The sequence below is a fragment of the Pecten maximus genome, chromosome 14 (genome assembly GCF_902652985.1).
Source record: "Pecten maximus chromosome 14, xPecMax1.1, whole genome shotgun sequence".
Classification (NCBI taxonomy): domain Eukaryota; kingdom Metazoa; phylum Mollusca; class Bivalvia; order Pectinida; family Pectinidae; genus Pecten; species Pecten maximus.
In genome coordinates this window covers 36,863,049-36,884,962 of record NC_047028.1, presented here as the reverse complement: position 1 = coordinate 36,884,962, position 21,914 = coordinate 36,863,049, and the positions used below count along the sequence as shown (strand labels likewise).

General features: G+C 36.8%; 1 protein-coding gene across 1 annotated transcript; it reads left to right on the top strand.

Moving 5' to 3' along the window:
* Positions 1-1,980: 1,980 nt before the first annotated feature.
* LOC117342102 lies at positions 1,981-13,285 on the top strand. Its single transcript, XM_033904098.1, has 5 exons — positions 1,981-2,622; positions 8,928-9,000; positions 9,683-9,736; positions 11,043-11,445; positions 11,487-13,285. The coding sequence occupies exons 1-4, from the start codon at positions 2,191-2,193 to the stop codon at positions 11,423-11,425; spliced, it is 942 nt and encodes a 313-aa protein (XP_033759989.1). The 5' UTR covers positions 1,981-2,190; the 3' UTR covers positions 11,426-11,445; positions 11,487-13,285.
* The last annotated feature ends 8,629 nt before the right edge of the window (positions 13,286-21,914 follow it).

Here is a 21,914-nt window from a genome sequence, read left to right as displayed (position 1 = left end):
TAATGTGAAGGGTTATCCGATTGGCAGGATCAATAAGTCAGGGATTTTCCAACAAGTTTTCACCTGGGTCCAGGGTCCATTTAATCAGATATATATACATGCATACAGAATTTTTACGCGACAAAATGTGAAATTGGGAAAATAGAGGAAAGAGAAATTCAAACAAATTCATGTTATTAATAGATACTACCTTTGTTCTTTTTTTACTTCATTTGGTCGTTATTTATCTAATATTGCCTCAGGTCTTTTCACATCAAGCATATTTTCAATCTTGAAAAATTGACATTCATTTCGGGAAATTTCTCAAGATGTTTTTAGGGGAATGGGTCCTTTTAACGGACCAAGATTCTATGGTAGGAACATCCCTGATAAGGTCATTTGTTTATCGACACAATAGATTAAAGGACTTTGCAAGGTCCCTAGATGTTAATCCCGACACGTTCTTCAATATAATCAGCTTCGTAAGAAAGCAAGCATTTGTCAGAAGATCGCAATTGTCCCCAAATAGTTTTTTGATTTTTTTTTTAGAACTGACGGTAATAAATCTTATTCTCTCTTGATATAACAGAATAATTGGAAATAATTATCCCATTTTAAAACTTTTACCTGTAACAATTGGTCTCGTTTTGCCTTGAAAGGCACTGTAAACTGCTGCACGTGGAATGAAATGTACATGTGCTTATAGCCCGTCTTAATGTGCTTTGTGTCTGACACGTGTGAAGGATGTACGTTCCCGTAGATCTATAAACAATTAATTACACAATGCTTTTGTTTACGACAAAAGTACAAGCATGTATTGGTACAGAATTGGAGTGTTGTGAGATGTTTCAGAATTGATGAACCTCTTTTATTATTGTTAAAACTCGACGGTTTAAACGCTGAACTCGGGAGAAAATTTACGCGTGCGCTACTACGACTGCTGTCAATCATCTCCATGGTCACCATGGAAACAATCTCAGCATGGAAACGGCAGCTGTTATCTATGAAGAATTCTTGGTAAAATATGTGCTTGTTTGAGTGTATGTAGGTGGATGGAGGGGGTGGTAATTAGACTTTCCCATGGTGTGGTTATATATAAAGATAAAAAGAGCCGATATCGATCACAAATTTGCACTGACGAGGAAAGAATGTGTTGGAAGTAGAGATGCATTTCGATTTTTTAGAACCTTAAGTGTTCATAAAATGCCGGAATATAAAGTGTGTTTACTACAAGTAGTTATTACATATGCTGTGTATTTAACACTGAAAAAAACAAGGTACAAACCTATCATATAACCGCTGACCAGGAAGTCGGAACGCCTGGTGAGATCACAGGAAATACCCGAGTCGGCAGTACGGTCAAATAATGGCACACGCCAATCAGGATATTGACATATATCCGGCTAATATTGTCCCTGCTAATAGATAACGAGGATTTTTACAATGAAGTTAATTAATATGAAAATATCGATAAGGATTTAATTGTGTACTTTAAACATGGTATAAGACTACACATTTCTGCAGCATTCTTCTTGAATATGACAAATATGAATAAACAAAACAAAACATCGAACAAAAGCAATAGACATTGAAAAAGAAAAATATCCAATCAAATAGATAAACAAAAAAATAACAAAAAATAACAAAACAAAAACAAATTTAAACTTTTCAGTTTCAATGTAAAGTACTATTGATATCGGGTATTTTTTTAGCTTGGTGCCTGCTTGACCTTAGTGCGTTGTGGTTTAGAAACATATTCAACGTCAAGTATCATCAATTGTATGCCGACCTACCCAGCAAAGCCACAGGTATTTACAATCTTCCCTTCGGAAGTGCTGTTAGTCGCGAGTCTGAACAGGTATTTCATTCATGCTGTGTATAGGCCTTTTATATATCTGTTTTTAAAAGGACACACCTGTTCAATGTGTCATGTTACTAAAAATAGACACGGGGAAATCCAGACCACAAACCGCTACACGAACTGTGCACAATGTATCTAGCCTACTTTCGGTATATGACGTGTGTTGTGAATGGGTTTCCCCGCTAATCATTCACAGCTCGATCCAGACTGCTCAGCTAGCGAAGTTGGGTTTTCCATTACATAGCATTGTAAACAACCCGGACTCGCTGCACAGACCAACAGCACGAAGAAGAAAGAATGTTTTGACGATTCAATAACACTTTTCAGAATTCAGAGGATTTAGTTTAACAATGGCCGCTGGGGAATCAAGCTCAGACCGTATGGTGGATGAAGAACATCATGATAATACCGCCCAAACAAAGCGACGACTGGGATGTGTTAAACCACGAACCCTGGGCCTGTTTTTCGTCGTTTCAATTCTCATTAACTTTTTGTTGGTGTCGATAATGTTAGGACTTTTGCTTGCTGGAAAATTGGCTTCAGTGGAAGAACCAGGAACCGACAGTCAGAATGGTGAAAACGTGAACTTAAAATCAGGCTCGAAGGTATCCTCAACGAGAAAGGGGTCAACGTTCGACCCCCCGGAACTGGACCAAGTTTGTATTCAGTGCGACCCCGGGAAGGGCGTCCAACTTGATCTCGTAACACTATACCCGGTGAACAATGGGACCAAACCCCTGTGCTGCAAAGAATACACAGCTAGTGAACTTGACAGTGATATGGTAAGTTCAGAAATGATGGAGATGACAGGAGTGGATTTAACTAGTTAAGCTAACAATGTAACTCCGGCGTACGTAATGTCTATCTATTATATATCGATCTTCAAGTATTGTCAACTTAATAAACAAAAATAGGAAATTATAAAGAGTCGACAAAATAAAATTATATCTAGTGCCGGATATTTTTCCTCGCTTTCATTTCATGATAGGGTTCAATGATTTTATCTCTCACAGAGGTATTAAGGTCCTTTTACGATTAGTCTAAAAATCTTGCACAGGGGCACAGAATTCCGATCATATTTATATATATGGCAGTATAGGTAAGCGAAATTCTTCATATTCGAATAATGATTAAAAAAAAAAATGTTTATTCGATGTAAATTTCAAATGTCATCATATGAACCTTCGGATGCATGTAACACCATTACATTTTAAATTATATTAAAATGATCAGAAATTGGATTGATTTAAGACCATAGTCATTCATTGATTTGTGATTAACTATAGGCCGCGTCAGGTTTCTCTAACTTCCATTCGGGTTTTCCGATTTTGTTCTCCTATGAGCATCACCGACGAATACCAGAAAGACGAAATATCTGTGCATGGCATAGAGTTTAGTTCTGATTTAATCGTACATGTCTTCACTTAAAGTAATTGTGTTTATTTAAATTCATAGTTTGATTCACATTTTTCTGATCTGTAGTGATCAAATATCTAGTTATATTCATTCAAAAAATGTAAAATTAAAATAATATATTTTTTTTTAAATATCAAATCTGATATGATAGAAGTTACACAGTTTGTACCATGGAATTTAGGTTAAAGGTGTTTCGAACGCTCGAAAGTCGAAATTCGATTATATCGAAATCGATCATCGACTAATAAGCGTGCTACAACACCGCGCCTTTGTTAAGATAACCTTTAGCTTGATGTTAATATTATTCAGTTAAATTATCATATTTTTTTGAGAAATGATTTTTATATCTTCAACTATCAAATGTAGATAAAGATTATTCAATTTCGTAATCTTAACACCATTCTAGCAGGTTATGATCTAGCCCGAGTTTCCCCTGGCCCCGACACCATATCTGGAGTACACCAGACATGGTGTCAGGGCCAGAGGAAACTCGGGCTAGTTATGATAAGACTAATATCGAAATCGGATGACTTCCGGATCCACGAGACTCCGCTTCGTCGTTTGACTTCGTGTATTACCGACGGAACCCGATGGATGTCGTACGTACATGTATACGTGTGACCTGTCACGAGTGCATTATACGTAAGAACCCAAAAATAACTCTGACCAATCGTGTGTACAATAACGCTGATCGATATTTACCTGTGAAATTACACCTGTGTCGCTTCTAGGTGAATGGATCAACGTGTATATATATAATTAATTAGACCGGAAAAATGGAATAAAGATAATGTTTTACCAGACTCTTTAGAAATTCCTTACATAGAATTGTATATATCTGGTTCTTAATAGAACATGATATCTCATTTGATAATGACTTCCCTGTTCTATCGTAGTATGCATATCGTATGACACACATACATGAATATCAACACAGGGCCGGAGGCGACTTATGTGGGGAAAATCACGCGATGTAAATAAATAAAATGTGAATCACTCCAAAATGTCTCATTAACATCACCTGCCTTTTTCGGTTAGGGTTAGGGTTAGGGTGAAAGAGTCTGTCATTGCCATGGCTGCCATTCACGATTGTGGTTTTAAATTGATTGAGCATCCGCCTTATTCACCTGATCTCGCTCCATCAGACTTTCATCTATTTCCAAAACTAAAAACAGCTATTTCAGGCACCAAATTTCAGTCCTATGATGACGTCATAGATGCAGTGGATGACTTTCTGAGTAGCCAATAAAAGTGGCATTGAGACCCTTAAACACCGCTGGCAAAAGTGTATATATACTAAAGGGGATTACATTGAAAAATAATGCAATAAGTCCGGCAAAATTCAAATCCTTCAATACGAGGCTCATAACTTATCAATCAGCCCTCGTACGGCAGAGTATTTGGAAAAAAAGTTTGCCCCTGTAAGCAAGGTTGTGGCTGTTTCAATGCCGAGACAAACCAAGTCTATTAATAATAATTGCCCTCGGCATAAATGTCCGATAAAAAAACGTTAAAAAAATCGCGATATGAACCTTCCAAGTCTTATATTATAGGACAAGGTCAACCGCCATGATCCGCAGAACTCCAACATTGACCGAATCTCCATACATGCCATACCTCCTAGCGGGATACAAATTCTTCCTTTAGCTGAAAAATCTTACCATGTCTATTGATAATAGACCCATTTCCCTGTTTAATGATTTTGTATCGCGATTTTTTGTTTACAGATGTGTTTGACGTAGTGGGAAGTGAATTGGTATTCAAAACTTTACAATGATAGCTCACATGTGTTGGTCGTTTCGGGAAATTAAATGGTATTCAAAGCTTTATAATGTTAACAAAAACTCGTGTCTTATCCAAATTAGAAAATCAACTAATGAGAATTGGATAAAAATGATAAATTATCTCCACTCGTTGGGGAACCTCTATATATGTTATTATTTAAATACATTTTTTTTTTCAATTTGTATCTCATTACTTTGTGTATAATGATTGTACATATTATCTATTTATATACTATAACTGTGAACTACAAGGTTTTGTAGTCACTTGTAGAAATGTTGTGTATGGTGTAAGAGAGGAAGACGGAGTCCAAGTCGTTGTATCTTGGTTTATTTAAGTGTGTAGAACTGCTTAGTCCAGTCCTTGGAAACCGACTAGGCCGGCTTGAGTGCCAAACCCAAGACTCCCTTCCAGCTATCTGTACAGGAATTAAATACCGATTGCCAATTTCCTATATCAGACAGTTACCTAATACCTATACATGGAATCTGTAGGCCACTAATCTCTTACATAACATGTCTGGTAAATTGTATGGCAGGTGACCAGCCTTTATACATGATTAAGTAGGTATATACTTAAGCTTAGTAGCTGACACAGTCTGTCTCATAACCGGGCTAACATACTTAACTAAATTATATTTTTGAAATTATAAATAAAACTATTTTTCGGTACATTCGTCCCTCTGTAATAATTGATGGCAAATTAGATCATAATTTCGGCATCATGATTAATCAATAATATGGGTACATGGGTACATTCGTCCCTCTGTCATAAAAATAATAAGCAGTATCTAAAACTTATTGAAGACTTGCATGTACTACATTGTTAAAATGAATTATAGCAGAACAAAGCTTAATGTAGTTATTTCAGTACTTTATAAAAAAAAACAAGAGGAAAAAAATACGATATGAAATATCATTCATGTGCTGTTACGAAATGAAAATATGAAAATAAAAAAAATATATTACTTGTTGTGACGTCTACCGTACACAAAGCCAAGTCATGAATGTCGCACTCCAATTAGGCTGACACTAAAATAATTAATGAAATGAAGCTTACCAAAAGAATTCCTAGTTGAGTAATAGTATGTGTTTATATCTGGATACTATAGAAACAAAGACAAATATTGTCCCGGCATTAAAATTGCATCGGGTGTTTCTGATCCGTAGATGTAAACTGTATGTTGTGTATGCCATACGAGTACAGTAGAATAATATTAATGTGCGTAAAACCGCATCACTTTCTCTGCCTCAGACATATAAAATGGTCGAGTTTCAATAATAATTAATCCCCGTGTTAAACCACGTGGGCAAAACTCGCCATAAAATATATAAAATGATATGTAAATGTAAAAATGTAAACATTCTAAGAAATCTTATGGTAATAATGATATATCGTAACAACACAATTCATGGATAAGTCATAACATAATTTACAAAGGAATAACAAATATATAATATTGTAAATCTATCCTTGCTTTGAGTGTGAAAACCTTTGAGATAGCCATTAATGACTACAAAACAAAAAATAAGATTTTGTAAATAAGATAAATTGAATTAACTGATGCTTAAAAACTGTATCATTAGCATTATGTAGTAGCTATTATGTAGTAATAAGGTAAATCATATAAAAGGTTTACTAAAATACTGAAAACAGTAGTACGTTAACTGTAAATGAAAAGCTTGTAAAAATATTCTTTTGCTGACGAATGTAGTTATTAATACGTTCAAATTTTAACAGGTTTATCATGATCATGTTATGTAGAGCTGTATTTATATTCAATGGCGTTAGTAACCAATAATAAAACATAATATGTATATCTTACTATAAAACATTGAAGTATATATATATATTTAAGTCCCGAAACGGTAATTCGAAGTCACTAATAACACAAATCGTGAATTGTTCAAATGTAGTTGGATCCATTGGTTCCAAGATATTGAATGGCAAAGTTCAAATTAATTTTAAGAAAATAAATGTTCATCATATGTGCTGCGGCAAAGTGATGAAGTTGATGAGGGCTTGCTTCTGCTGTAAAACCAACTTTTCTAACAAGCATGATATATCTCGCACAATAAGGCTGAGAAAAATAAATACAAAATGTTCCAGAAAGTTCCTTGATATAAGTGGTTATTGATGAATTTCCGGGTATAGAAATGTTATTAAAATCTTCTTTCCTGGTCTTAGAACAGGTATTTCAAATCCGTAGTATCACACCTTGAGGATGGAATTCTGGATATGAAACAATATAGAAAACTTCTTCCTAGCGTTAATCCGCAGGTATTTCTAGTCCGTAATATTACATCGGGTATGTGGTGTGTGATGAACATCTGGATGAGGAAACATGTAGACATTTTCTTCCTGGCATTAATACTGCTTCAGGTGTTTGCCTCTCCGTAAAATATGTTGTGTACTAATATGGTAGAGTTCAATTTACAAAATACGCCCCGTGTTAAAACCACGTTAGGCAAACTCTCCATAAAAATGTTATATAAAACAGTTATGTATGAACAATGTCTCTTCTGGAAGAGGAGTATATAACAGGAACTCTGGATACAATGATGAATATACATGGAACAGCACAACGACGAACAGTTTATTCCTGTTGACAATTAATATAAATACTTGAATAATTAGTCCTCACCAAAATTTGAGCCTGGTTTTTTTTTTCTTCTTCTTCATAGTCGGCATTTGTTTAATCTCATAAATGATCGTTGATCGTTTTCTTTGTGTCGTGATCGTATAGTGGTGATTCGTCTTGGGTCGCGGCGCCAATATAATATAAGTTGTTCCATTTGCATATGTAGTTTATTAATCCAATACATGTATATACACTATGTACAAAATATGACATCCTAAAGTAGTGGTCAGCCTTTCGGCCAGCGGCCGGCTTGAGTGCCAAACCCAAGACTCCCTTCCAGCTATCTGTACAGGAATTAAATACCGATTGCCAATTTCCTATATCAGACAGTTACCTAATACCTATACATGGAATCTGTAGGCCACTAATCTCTTACATAACATGTCTGGTAAATTGTATGGCAGGTGACCAGCCTTTATACATGATTAAGTAGGTATATACTTAAGCTTAGTAGCTGACACAGTCTGTCTCATAACCGGGCTAACATACTTAACTAAATTATATTTTTGAAATTATAAATAAAACTATTTTTCGGTACATAACTTTTTTTTTCAATTTGTATATTATTACTTTATATTTTATAACTTATATTTTATAACTTTATATATTATCAATTTATCTATTATAACTTTCTTTATTATGTCTTTATTTATTATCAATTTATTTATTATAGCTTTGTATATTATCAATTTATCTATTGTAACTTTGTATATTATCAATTTATCTATTATAGCTTTGTATATTATCAATTTATCTATTATAACTTTGTATATTATCAATTTATCTATTATAACTTTGTATATTATCAATTTATCTATCATAACTTTGTATATTATCAATTTATCTATTATAACTTTGTATATTATCAATTTATCTATTATAACTTTGTATATTATCAATTTATCTATTATAACTTTATATATTATCGGTTTAAACATTATCTTTCTATAACTTTTTATATTATCGCTTTATATATTATCAATTTGAATATTATAACTTTGTATTATATCGCTTTATATATTATCAATTTATCTATCATAACTTTATATATTATCAATTTATCTATCATAACTTTATATATTATCAATTTATCTATCATAACTTTATATATTATCAATTTATCTATCATAACTTTATATATTATCAATTTATCTATCATAACTTTATATATTATCATTTATTTATCAATACTTAAGATATACCTCTGTTGTATGTTCGCAAGAGTTAAGTATGTCCATTTTCTTCCAGGCAAGAACGCGTACCAGTCCGAAGTTTGGGCTTACCCTATCATACGATGACTATGGATGTCCGCCAGTCCTAGGTAAGCACAATATCATTCTGTATAATTGTACAAAGTAATCGTTTTATTATAAATTCTGATATTATCAGAAAATTTAATCTGCCAAAATTGAGGCTACGTCATTCTTTCTACACAATGTGAAAAACAAATGTTCTAGTCTCACCGCCTTGTGGTGTTTCGAGGTGTCTAACTATACATTTATGCACAGGTGCCGGACTCGTTTTATAAAATGATAACGTATAAGAGTAAATATAAATGAGAAAGGTTGTGAGCTCCCTCAGGCTTAAAATCGAATGTATTTATTTCTAAGCACCATAGCTTCGATTGTATTGGATTGGATGGATTTATTCCAAGGGGGCTCAGAACCTTTCTCATTTAAAAGTACTCTTATATGTTATAATTTAGAAAACGAGTCGGGCACCTGTGATTTATGATTACATTGATGACGATAAAAAAATGTAAAACTGATCGGCTTTAGCTTTGTATCGAGAGCAGAACCATGAAATTTCGAAACAATATTGAAAATAATTAAAAATATACATCTGTATATACATATACAACTATTGGTTATTTATTATAATCATATCTCTTATATTTTCAAGCATTTTCTGATAATCATAGCCTAGTTTTGAGATTTCTATTATGTTTTTTTATGTACATGTGTTTCGTAAACCCTGATCTAATGATATTTTTAATCCTCTAGATGGGAGTGTTATGCCCGCCGGCCTGGTGTTCTTGGACTTTGAAGGAAGCTCAGGTAACGCGCCAACATATGACTTTTAACATTTAAGATCCGAATGCCCACCCACCCCATAACCGCACCCCTCATTCTCCAATCGACTTCACCACCGCCACACCCTTTTCCAGAATTCTACACTTCAGTAGTCTCGCATTCCCCAGACTCTCGTCCTCGCTCGATACTGCCTCAAACGAGACTGCCTCTCGAGCGAGGACGAGAGTATGGAGTCTCTCGTTTGAGGCAGTCTCGAGCGAGGACGAGGGTCTGGGGAATGCGAGACTAACACTTCAGCATTCAGAGCTATCCAAATGATAGAATTATATTGTTCAAAGTGTTCCTTCAGGGCACTACGTACATGTCCCACGTGACTTGACCACAAGACACAAAATAATGAGTCAGTTTTGTGGTTTGTTTCGTCTCAGACAGAATCCCACGCTAACAGCAGGTCTCAGGATATATACTTACGTGTGCTGACTCATTAATTTTTACAAATAACAACATATTTAATTACTTTAAGAAATAAAAATATGAAGAGATTTGCCTGAAACACAAACAGCCATAACACCTCTTAAAATATGGATGCGTACCATTAAATCGCATACTTTTTATCTCCGAAAATGATCGAGTCAATCGATAAAAATATCTTTTTAATATTTTTGTGACATTTCCTCATATGAACGACGATTAAAACGAATTTTGAAATTCATATCGACAGGTTTTGAAATAAAAGACCACCGCCACAAGTTTATCCTAAATGTTTATTTTGTTAAAACCTTGAATAGGTGTTAAGAACTTAAATATTTCAGACGATTTCCCATTTCAGGCCTATGACCTCAAGGTCAAAGTCACAGTTGCTCAAATGTTATTTTATTTTGACTTGAAATCGCTATGCAACCCCCATATTACATGATTCTAGATCACGTGATCATCGTCACAAACGTCAAATTTGTTTCTTTAATTGGTGAACACGTTAAATTGTAACATTTGGAGCAAAGTTGATCACAAACGAAATATGTAAAAAAAAAAAAAAAAAAATTAATGACGTCACAATTAATACACGACATCGCGCGATTGTCTTTGAAAATAAAGACACGAATGTACCATATGACTAATGATTTACCCCCATATATACATTGCATTTAAAATATATAAATCATTTTGAAATTTTTCAATTTCATTAACAGAAGCTTACTCTCATGCCTGTTATTTGGAATTTTTAAACGAGTTCAATAAATTCCATTTAACATTGTCAGGAGAGAAATATTCTATACGTATAGAACAACAATGTAACATCGTATCACGTGACTTTTTCTTTGTGTTGCAGACAGTGGATTACGTTGGACAGAATATGACGGGTCTTACTTGAAAGGGGAAGTAACTCTATCGAGAATCGCCTCCTACACTATGTTGACAGTTCCTGAAGACGGCCTGTATGTTGTTTATAGTGATTTGGAATTTAGAGGAAGTATCGATTCTGATGGCGATGTGAACAAAGTGAATATTCAAGTACATTCCTTGGTACGATATCCAAACAAAGTCGTGCAAATGCACAGATTTTCACTTAAGGAAAATGATATAAAAAAGAGTGTGGCGACAGCCGTTCTCCAACTAAATGCCCAAGACGCCATCTTCGTCGCCGTTAAAGACATGAGTTATATATATGACGACTCTAAAATAAACAGATTCGGTTTATACAAGTTACATTAGTATTTGTGATATGACGTCATTGATGACGTCATTCGTTGTCGTAATTTGGTTAGGAACGCCATGGATTGTATCGGATCAGCTGCATTACCTACGGTACCGTTATGTATGGACTGTTCGTTCAAAACTACTTTAGTGCTATGTCTATTCGTGACACACTTGCCGAACCGAATTTCGGGTGTGACCCAGTCCGGCGTTCAAATCACGTTACTTTTAACAGGGACAGACTGAGACTTGTGATGGTTACATCAAAACCTGGACGTCTTTCACAATTTTGCTGTGGTTGTGCTTTGAAGCAAGTAACCAATCAGCATACAGATTATTGCAGCTGAACCGTCGGCAGATCTCGTGCGCAATATCAGCGCAACTCGACCCTCTTAGGTAGCTAGGTTGCGCTAATGAATATTTTCGAAGCCAAGCCTAACGGCGAGCATACAAAATTATGGAACCCAGTGAAGTCAAACTCATGGGGCACTCCAATCTCTCGCGGGAGCATTCGTCACATCTCGGCAGGTTCCGTCATACACCAAGGTACCGGAACCACCGGATATTAACCGAATGATCAATGAGGTGGCGCCGATATCCTCTCTTGTTGTCTATCCCGGGTGATAAAACTCAACCTCTTACTGGACATTCGCAAAATGGGATAAAATGATAGAGAGGAATACTTTTTGAATCGACCACTTGTACGAGTTAAATGTTTGTTGTATTGTTTAGATTTAGTGACCGATGATTACAATTACTTATATACAACACTGGAAAAGCGGATAGCTTTAAAACAGTATTGTTATCTCTGACGTTTTGTATGTTGACACGTGTAAATATATTCTGTAAACGTGGTTATTTTCGCAGGGGGTTAATTTCTTGATTTCAATGTGTAAACTATATGCGTTGGGGTGTAATTTTCGCGATCGACCCACCTTCGTTTGTAGTTCGAGATTACGCAACTTGATATCAAAATAATACGTGTGTGGGTAATCTTCGCGATCAAAATGACTCCGCGTAATTAGCGTAAATTTCCCCCTCGCTTAAATTTCCACATTTACAGTAAGATATTATGTAATTCAGATGTTTATTTAGTCTGGATGACTGTTTATCGTATACTCCAGTGATTCGTTTATGATGACTCGATGTGTGAAAATGTATGTCCCCGTGAATATGTTTCTTGTGATATCAGAAACAATAACCTGTCTGTTCTCACCTTTAGCATACCTCCCTTGGATACTTGTACTGTAGATTGCGTATATTTTGCAATACTTTATTTCGCGGTCTTACCTCTTCAGACATATTCTCGAATATGATTTCGCGAACGCTGATCCAGAAATGACTTTAATTCGCGAATAATGAGCTTTAAGAGTTTTGGACTTCGCAAAACACCTTTATCGGTACCTGATAGGTTGGTCGGCATCCAAAGATTTTATTTTTGTACATAATTTTAAATGATCTGAATTCGCCGTTGACACTCCTCGCGAAATACCGCGAAAATCAATCCCACGCGAAAAATAAGTGATTTACAGTAATTACTATATACATTGTACAACACATACTTTAAAGATACAATAGTACTTTTTCTGTACGCAAGATGGCGCTGGTCGCATCATTCATCTATTATAAATTCTTGCCGTACGTAATACACTATGGACAGTACTCGGGTACTTCCCTTGAATACAAATCTGACCATCAAGTCCCAAACCATTGTCATTGTACTTACCATTGTCGTTGTACTTACCATTGTCATTGTACTTACCATTGTCATTGTTCTTACCATTGTCATTGTTCTTACCATTGTCGTTCATGTATTTGTTTACCTTTGGTGATATCTCAACATTGAAATGTTTAATAAATGTTGTTGTTATTTTCAAACGTGTTTATTGTTTAGTATACGAATTTCCAGGTACCTTGTATTACCTGTTACAAATGGACAATGGCCAGGTACATTTTCTTATTCTGTTGGGGGTTTTTTTGTTGTTTTTTTTTTTGTTTTTTTTGTTTTGACATTCTCAAAATGGGTTTATAGTCAATTTATGATTTTCGCCTATTCTCCCATCGTCCATAAGGTAATTCGGATACCCTCAGCATTCGTAATCTGTCCTAAAGCATTGGTGGTTTTCGCCATTTCGTGAGAAGCACTAGGAGGATCTTCTCTCAGTTCATTTCTACGTTCACATTAGTCATACAGGTGTCCCGACACTTTAAGACTAGCCCTCCACCTCTGGGTTGCGAGTTCGAAACCTACGTGGGGCAGTTGCCAGGTACCGACCGTAGGCCGGTGGTTTTTCTCCGGTTACTCCAGCTTTCCCCCACCTCCAAAACCTTGCACGTCCTTAAATGACCCTGGCTATTAATAGGAAGTTAAACACAAACAAACAAGTCATACAGTTGTGCATGAACATGATGACTAACTGTCGGTCTGGACATCTCAATGTTTAGCTCATCTGGTCCGAAGGGCCGGTCGTCCGCCAACAATTCCTTTAAATCGCTAATAGTCATAAAGTGCTGAAAAGATTTTAACCAAATTTGTTCAGAAATATCCTTTGAGGAGGTGAACAAATTTTGCGTAAATGGTGTCCCTTTGGGTAGAGATGCGGGCCTAAAATGGAAAATAGATGCTAATCCTAAAAAAAAATCGCTACTTGTCACAAAGTACTGAATGGATTTGAACCAAATAGGGATCAGACTTTGCATGAATGGTGGCACTGATTTTCCTTGGGCTATAGGGGCGAGGCCCAATAGGAGAAATAGAAGCAAGTCCGCTAAATCGTTATCGCAAAGTACTCCATGGATTTTGACCGAATTCTGTCAGAACCATACTTTGAGGAGGGGAATGGTAACTCTGACCCCTTTGACCACAGGGGCGGACCCAAGAAGAAAAATAGAAGCAAGTCCTAAAATAATCGCTACTTGTCACAAAGTACTGAATGAATTTGACCCAAATATGGTCAGGAACCATTCTTTGGGAAAGGGAAACAAATTTTGCATAAATGGTGACACTTACTTTCTTGGGGCCATGGGGGTCGCTTGAATGGATTCAAACCAAAATTGGCCAGGACAACCTGAGGGGAAAGATTTTGCATAAATGATGATTCACACTGGTCAAGTGTGTTAGATACTTAATACAGAAAACAAAAACATCAACTATTAGTATGTATTTCAGAACTCAGGAGACCGTTAAGACCCATGGGCTTCCTGTTGGTAGTCGAAGGTCTGGTGAGCTTATGTCATGGTGCGGTGTCCGTCGTCCGTCCGTCCGTCTGTCGTCCGTCAACATTTGCTTCAAATCGCTACTAGTCCAAAAGTTCATATTGGTTTTGACCAAATTTGGTTAGAAACATCCTTGGAAGAAGGAGAACAGATTTTGCATAAATTGTGACTCTGACCCCCAAGGGGCCAGACGGACGGGGCCCAATAGTGGAAATAGAGGTGATTTCATTAAATCGCTAATAGTCATAAAGTTAGGAATGGATTTGAACTAAATTTAGTCAGAAACATCCTTGGGGGAAGGGGATTAGATTTTGCATAAACGGTAACTCTGACCCATAAGGGGCCAGAGGGATGGGGCCAAATAGGGGAAATAGAGTTAATGCCTTTAAATTGTTACTTGTCATTTAAGCAATGAACAGCGGTTTCAGTGTTCCCTAAAGGGTTCCCATGCCATTTGCCCACCATACATCTTGCTGCCATATCGACAATAACAACATTAAAACCACTGTTCATTACTTATATTTACATTGTCTTACCATTTCAACAAAAAAAAATACCGCCTTTATTAATGTCACATGACCTTAATCACTTGGTGTTATAGCCTGAGGCACTGGGTGCTATAGGCGTAGGGTGGCAACTGCCTCTTAGCATTGTGTCAATGGGGAAATGCGGAGCAAATGTAAATATACAGTTGTGAATGAATTTGAACCCAATTTAGTCAGAAACATCAATATAAGGGAGATAACCCCGGCTACAGGTGTATGCTATAGATACAGTTACAGTTTTTAGCTCACGTGGTCCGAAGGACCAAGGTGAGCTTATGCCATACCGTGTCGTCCGTCGTCCGTCCGTCAACAATTGACTTCTTCTTCATAACCACACATCAGAATTTGACCAAATTTGGTCAGAAGCATCCCTATGGGTAGAGGACTCAAAATTGTACAAATGATGGGGCTGACCCCCTGGGGGCCTCTGGGGCGGAGCCAAAATGGGTCAATCTGGCTATATTGATATAAACGACTTCTTCTCTGAAACCAAGCAATGGCTATCGCTCATATTTGCCTGGTAGCATAATTATGGGGTGGGGATTCAAAATTGTACAAATGATGGGGCTGGGGCCTGAGGGGTGGGGCCGAATGTGGTCAATTTGGCTATATTGATATAAACGACTTCTTCTCTGAAACCAAGCAATGGCTATCGCTCATATTTGCCTGGTAGCATCACTATGGGGTTGGGATTCAAAATTGTACAAATGATGGGACTGCCCCCCCCCCCCCCCCCCCCCCCCCCCCCCCGCTCATATTTGCCTGGTAGCATCACTATGGGGTTGGGATTCAAAATTGTACAAATGATGGGACTGCCCCCCCCCCCCCCCCCCCCCCCCCCCCCCCAGTGGCCTGAGGGACGGGGCCAAATGTGGTCAATCAGGCTGTATTCATATAATTGATTTCTTCTCTGGAACCAAACAATGGATATCTCTCATATTTTACTGGTAGCATCACCTTTGGGTAGGAATTTGAAATTGTACAAATAGCGGGGTGACCCCCTGGGGTCTGAGGGGCGGGGCCAAAAGGGATCAGTTTTACAGAATTGATATAACTTCTGCTCCGAAACTAAGAAATGGATATCACTCATATTTGCATGGTAGCATCCCTATGGGGTTGGGATTCAAAATTGTACAAATGGTGGGGCTGACCCCCGAGGGGTCTGAGGGGCGGGGCCAAAAAGGGTCAATTTGGCTCTCTTAATATAAACGACTTCTTCTCTGAAACCAAGCGATAGATATCGCTCATATTTACCAGTGACAAATATACTTAATCATCATTCTTGTTTCATATCTCATGAAATCCAGGTGAGCGATACAGGCCCTCTGGGCCTCTTGTCTTGCTACGCATACAATATAATGCATATCATAAGAGAAATGCTTAAAAATAAAAATTAAGACTAATTGTAGTACAGATGTGAAAATATGTTATGTATCAAAATCCTAACTTAATTGAACGCCTTTTGTTTTGACAGAAATTGCACGTGCATGGCAGTCATAGCATTACCCAGTTTACTCCTTTTGACTGGCTACGTTCCTATTAGGACACTCATTGCCCGGCTTCTTAATGGGTTATACTTCAGGTTACACTCATGACCCTGAAGTCCTTTGTAGAAATGTAAGTTGATGATGTAATCGTCAATACCACATGTGTTTTTCTATCCCATATTTCATCTGCTTATACGATAAAGTTCTTTTTCACGTCCTCAAACTTCCGTGCATTCTCGACCCCCATCGGCTCGGGAGGGGAATGGAAACAGAGATTTACGAGGACAGGGTGGGGGAGGGTAGAGGAGAATTCTGAGGACAGGGTGGGGAGGGGAGAGGGGAATTCTGAGGAGAGAGTGGGGGAAAGGAGAGGGGAATATTGAGGACCGGGCTGGGGATGGGGGAAGGGAAATTTGAGGACAGGTTGGGGAAGGGAGAGGGAAATTCTGTGGACATGGTGGAGAAGGAAATTCTGAGGAGAGAGTGGTTGAAGGGAGCGGGGAATATTGAGGACAGGGTGGGGGAGGGAGAGGGGATTTCTGAGGACAGGGTGGGGGAGGGGAGAGGGGAATTATGAGGACAGGGTGGGGAGGGGAGAGGGGAATTATGAGGACAGGGTGGGGAGGAGAGAGGGGGATATTGAGGACAGGATGTGGGAAGGGAAAGGTTGTGTAGTGCATTCGACCGTCGGTCTTCTACGATAGTAACATGCCATTGACTAAATTATCGCCTAATGAAATACCTTCCCATTGAATTTTATCAAACACTGATATTAAATGAGAGAGTATCACAAAATGTAAATGCCAGGACATTCAAAAAAAATATCCTGTGTGGTTTTAAGTCATTTAAAACATAAGTGGCTCAAGTCATACCCTAGTACATTTGAAGAGGGAAAAAACATTAACTTTTTATTATTTTATTTCTATAAACTTGTGTTTTCCTCCCTATTCTAAACATCGTGTTTCAAACTTTGAACATTTAAAAATCTGTAAACATTCCGTTCTGATTGTTCAAAAAAAAATATGACACATATAAACAGACTTCTTATTTCCGACAGCCATGAGAGAGAGTTCAGGACCGAGTCTCCCTTATGTAGCTCCTCACTAGACAGTCCGGTAGTAGAAATGAAAATCAAAATGGCCGTGTTTGGTATAGTTCTACTAATAGTAAGATTCACACAGTTGCCTTTGAGATGTACACTACTGTGCACTGTACCGTGCACTTCTACCAATCGTGAAGATTTCAAACATTAGCAAGAATACGTACGGAACGCATTGTACAATCGCGGTCCTCAGCATGAAGCCGTATACATTGGCATAATGCGTCCATGAGCTGTTCCCTCCAGGGTATCATATATAGGGTATGCATTTATGAAATTCTTAATTCTTCGTTATTAAAACTGGGATATTTGCGATCACGACAATGCAGAAAATGAGAACCATATAGGTAGGGCGTACTTAATTTTGAAAGAAAAAACAGCCTTTAAAGGATATGAGATAAGAAATGATATTTCTAAAAAGCTAATCATTAAGTTATCAGGATCGAATTGTTATAGGTAAAATATTTATGGATTCAAATTTTAAAACACAAATGTTATACGGCATGAAATCTCGAAAAAGGATAAAATACAGAATGGCTGGCAGTGACGATGTTACTTTAGGAGCATCGAACAGAGTGTATGCATAAAACATGAATATATTAGAACGTGTCGACATTTTTGCATCTTCGCTAGCCAAGGCCTCTGATTACGTTACACTCCACGAACCCTTGGCGGATATAGCCGTGTTCAAACCGTCGCGCCCTGGAATCCCAGGGCACCCAATCAAATCGCGTTTTACATCCAGGCTTGGTTTCGCATTAAACAAAAACTGCGGCACCCAGTAGAGAGTTACCTTGTCGACTATGTCATGGCATTTTACCTAAATACAGAGACGTACAATCATTGGGGAAACATTCACAGTGTTTGATCAATTTATATAAGTCATTGATCACACATCTCATCGAAATTGACACAAGCCTTCATGTGTGTCTGTAAACATCACCGATGAAGTACATTGGTAACGCTCATTTTGATTGGTCGAAAATTTCATGAATAAAGGGTGGTAATTTCGAATCTCCGCTAGAGGGCCAGAACTGACGACTATATCCGCCAAGGGTTCGTGGAGTGTAACGTAATCAGAAACCTTGGCTAGCGAAGATGGCATTTTTGCAGCGTGGAAAACAGATAAAGCCGTTTAGGACCACAGGCGCTTGCACAGAAAATATTACTTTTAGTTTTTTTTGTTTTTTTTTTTATATGACAGTGGTATGTGTAATCTGTTAAGCTGAAGGTTGGCAACAACGCCACGAGCGAAACGGCACCCCATCTCACTTCAATCGACTAAAAAACACCTTTTTTCAAACTGACACGGTGCATACTATATGCCACCGTCATCAGGAAACATTCATCTTTAAGCTACCGTTTCACTCAATACGAATGGTTAAATCCAAAACACAATAATCTGTGAAAACATCGCCGAATTCCTCGCTCTGAACGCCATTTTTCAAACGGCTCCCTCAGCCTGTCCAGATTCTTCATTTATATACGGAGTTGAAAGGTCATGTGATTGTATAATCGGCTGCCGCCAGGTGCACTTTTGGGGGTCATCCGGCATATTTTATTTTACATGTGCATGTACAGGACGTCGTTTGCGAGATCACGGACTAATAAGATAGCATGTTTTAATGCCAGTGATGAGATCGTCCTTTTCTTTTCTTCAACTGCATCATTTCGGTAGTTGTTGAACTTCGTTTTGAAATCGAAAGATTGCATGTAACGGTGCTCAGTAACTTGTTCAAGACAGGACCGGGGCATTATCAAGTATACCATGAACTAATAAACTAGCAGTATCAGTTGAAATTTTTGGAAGTTAAAATTTGGATGGGGTAATAGCTGATAGTTGTTTGATATTTTGTTTTTTATTGAACTTGCCATCTATTTAGGGTTATGCCTATCTTCAATTTAAAAAAGATATGGACCACTACATGACTAGTTAAAAATATATAGACCACACACAATATCGGTAAGAATAAGAGGTTATTCTGGGTGTTCTGGCGTTAGCCCTTAATACTACAAAATTCTGGCGTTGATACAAAATAACTACTACTACCCCTCAAGTATTCTCTTTTCTTTCTCATTTAAATTCAGTTTCTTTATTCTGTAAGCACTTCAGCCAGTTTGATCATCATTATCAGAGTAGCATTGGATGTTTACACACTCAATTAATCAGATAATTCATCAATAACTTAAATATTATATATGCGATGTAAAGTGGAATTACATAGATAATCAGTATTACAAAGAATACTTTACAATGCGTCAAACTCTTTGACATTGTCACTGGCGGATTTAAAGCCCTCCCCTAAAATTTTCAAAGTAAGGGTATCTTAAAAAAAGAATTCCAGTATCAATCAGCGAAATGATAGTATAAAATCATTAAAAATATCTCTCATATACTTGTTTTTATAAAACACACTAGGTATGAATTTATCGTAAAATACACTAGAATGCAGGATTTTGCATTTACCTGCTATCTTTTTGGAGGGAGCCGTTTGAAAAATGGCGTTCAGAGCGAGGAATTCGGCGATGTTTTCACGGATTATTGTGTTTTGGATGTAACAATTCGTATGAGTGACACGGTAAGTTAAAGATGAATGTTTTCTGATGCCGGTCGCATATAGTGTGCGCCGGGTCAGTTTGAATAAATGTGTGTTTTAGTCGATTGAAATGAGACGGGGTGCCGTTTCGCTCGTGGCGTTGTTGCTAACCTTCAGCTTAACAGATTACACATACCACTGTCATATAAAAAAAAAATGGAAGTCATATTTTCTATGCAAGCGCCTGTGTTTAGGACGACAGAGGCAGTTACGATAAATGGCAAGACGTGATGAAAGTAGTTTTCACTCAACTTCATATTTAGATATCCCGATTCAGTGGTGAAAACGTATTTCGTTTTGGAGTACTCATCACAAAAGTCAGGCAAATATTTTTCCTCACAAGAGAACTTCACAAAAATCCATTTTCTAATGATTTTGCCCGGATTCGTTGCTTGAAAGGTTTTCAACATATGGATACTCAAAACGTCGGTATAAGAGTTAAATAATCCAAACGTTGTCCCGTTCTGTGAAACGTATTCCGTATAGCCAGTTGTCTGATATACAAAATCGTAATACACGTGAACAGCAATACAAATTACAAAGTGGAGAACGAGTTCAGAGTTTGTACATATAACCAGGATCTTATTGGCTTCGAAAATAAAAATATATGCATGTACAGTAATTAATGAAGTTATTTTATAGTAGACAATTGTTGGTATAAGCTGACGATACTGTATACTGCAGTACGATATTAAAGGATTATTAATTTTAAATATGAAAAGTGAATAAACAAACAAGAGAAAAACAAAACCAGCAGTAATACAATACATTTTCAAAAGTAATTATTATAGAAGACCAATATTGTTGCGATTTATCTCCCTTTGACTCATATACTAGTATATATTTCTGGGTATAAGTATCTATCAGATGGAGCTGTCCATTGATATATTTGTGACATGTAAATGTCAAGTTATGAATAAAAATTATGTTTTTTTCTTTTCTTTTTTTGTTTGCTTTCACTCGTAGAACTAAACAGTATATACACAAGTATATGGATTCTATTACAAAAGGACCATTTATGTTCAAAATTATTATATTCCATATTAATAGTTTTGTATATTTCTTCTTCTATGTTTAAATAAATGTCCAAGTCGTTTTTAAATCTGTTTATATCAGGGAGACAATTCCCACGTTTATGTTTATAAATATGAAACTTTACTAATAGAAGTAGAATGTTAAGATATTTTAGCTCTTATTCCATGGCTTACTTCCCTAATATTACGTCAAAATTTTGTAGTTGTATATTTTAAGTTGCCTCATTGCACAGCCATAGGTGACATTCATGCCGGAAGTTTTCAATTATTCTGCATTCCAAAAACAAGTGTGTGATAGTTTCTATGTGACGGTTACACATTATGCATAGTGGAGAGTCTTTCAGGTTTACGTTCATGTCAATATTTCATTGGTAGAAATCATTCTGTGACTTGTTCTCCATTGGAACCATTTGAGCTTACAGTCTATAGTGGATTTAAATGAAAATTATATCATTTTTTCCACCATGATGTGTCTTTCACCAAATCCAGTTCTTTAGACCGTTTAGGTACATATCTGTTGCTTGTTTAA

What these genes read in the sequence shown, in the direction of transcription:
- LOC117342102 (XM_033904098.1), top strand. Translation starts at nt 2,191, where the DNA reads ATGGCCGCTGGGGAATCAAGCTCAGACCGTATGGTGGATGAAGAACAT. An exon ending in GTGAACTTGACAGTGATATG is followed by an intron (nt 2,623 to 8,927) that starts GTAAGTTCAGAA and finishes ATTTTCTTCCAG; the next exon opens with GCAAGAACGCGTACCAGTCC. An exon ending in TGGATGTCCGCCAGTCCTAG is followed by an intron (nt 9,001 to 9,682) that starts GTAAGCACAATA and finishes TTAATCCTCTAG; the next exon opens with ATGGGAGTGTTATGCCCGCC.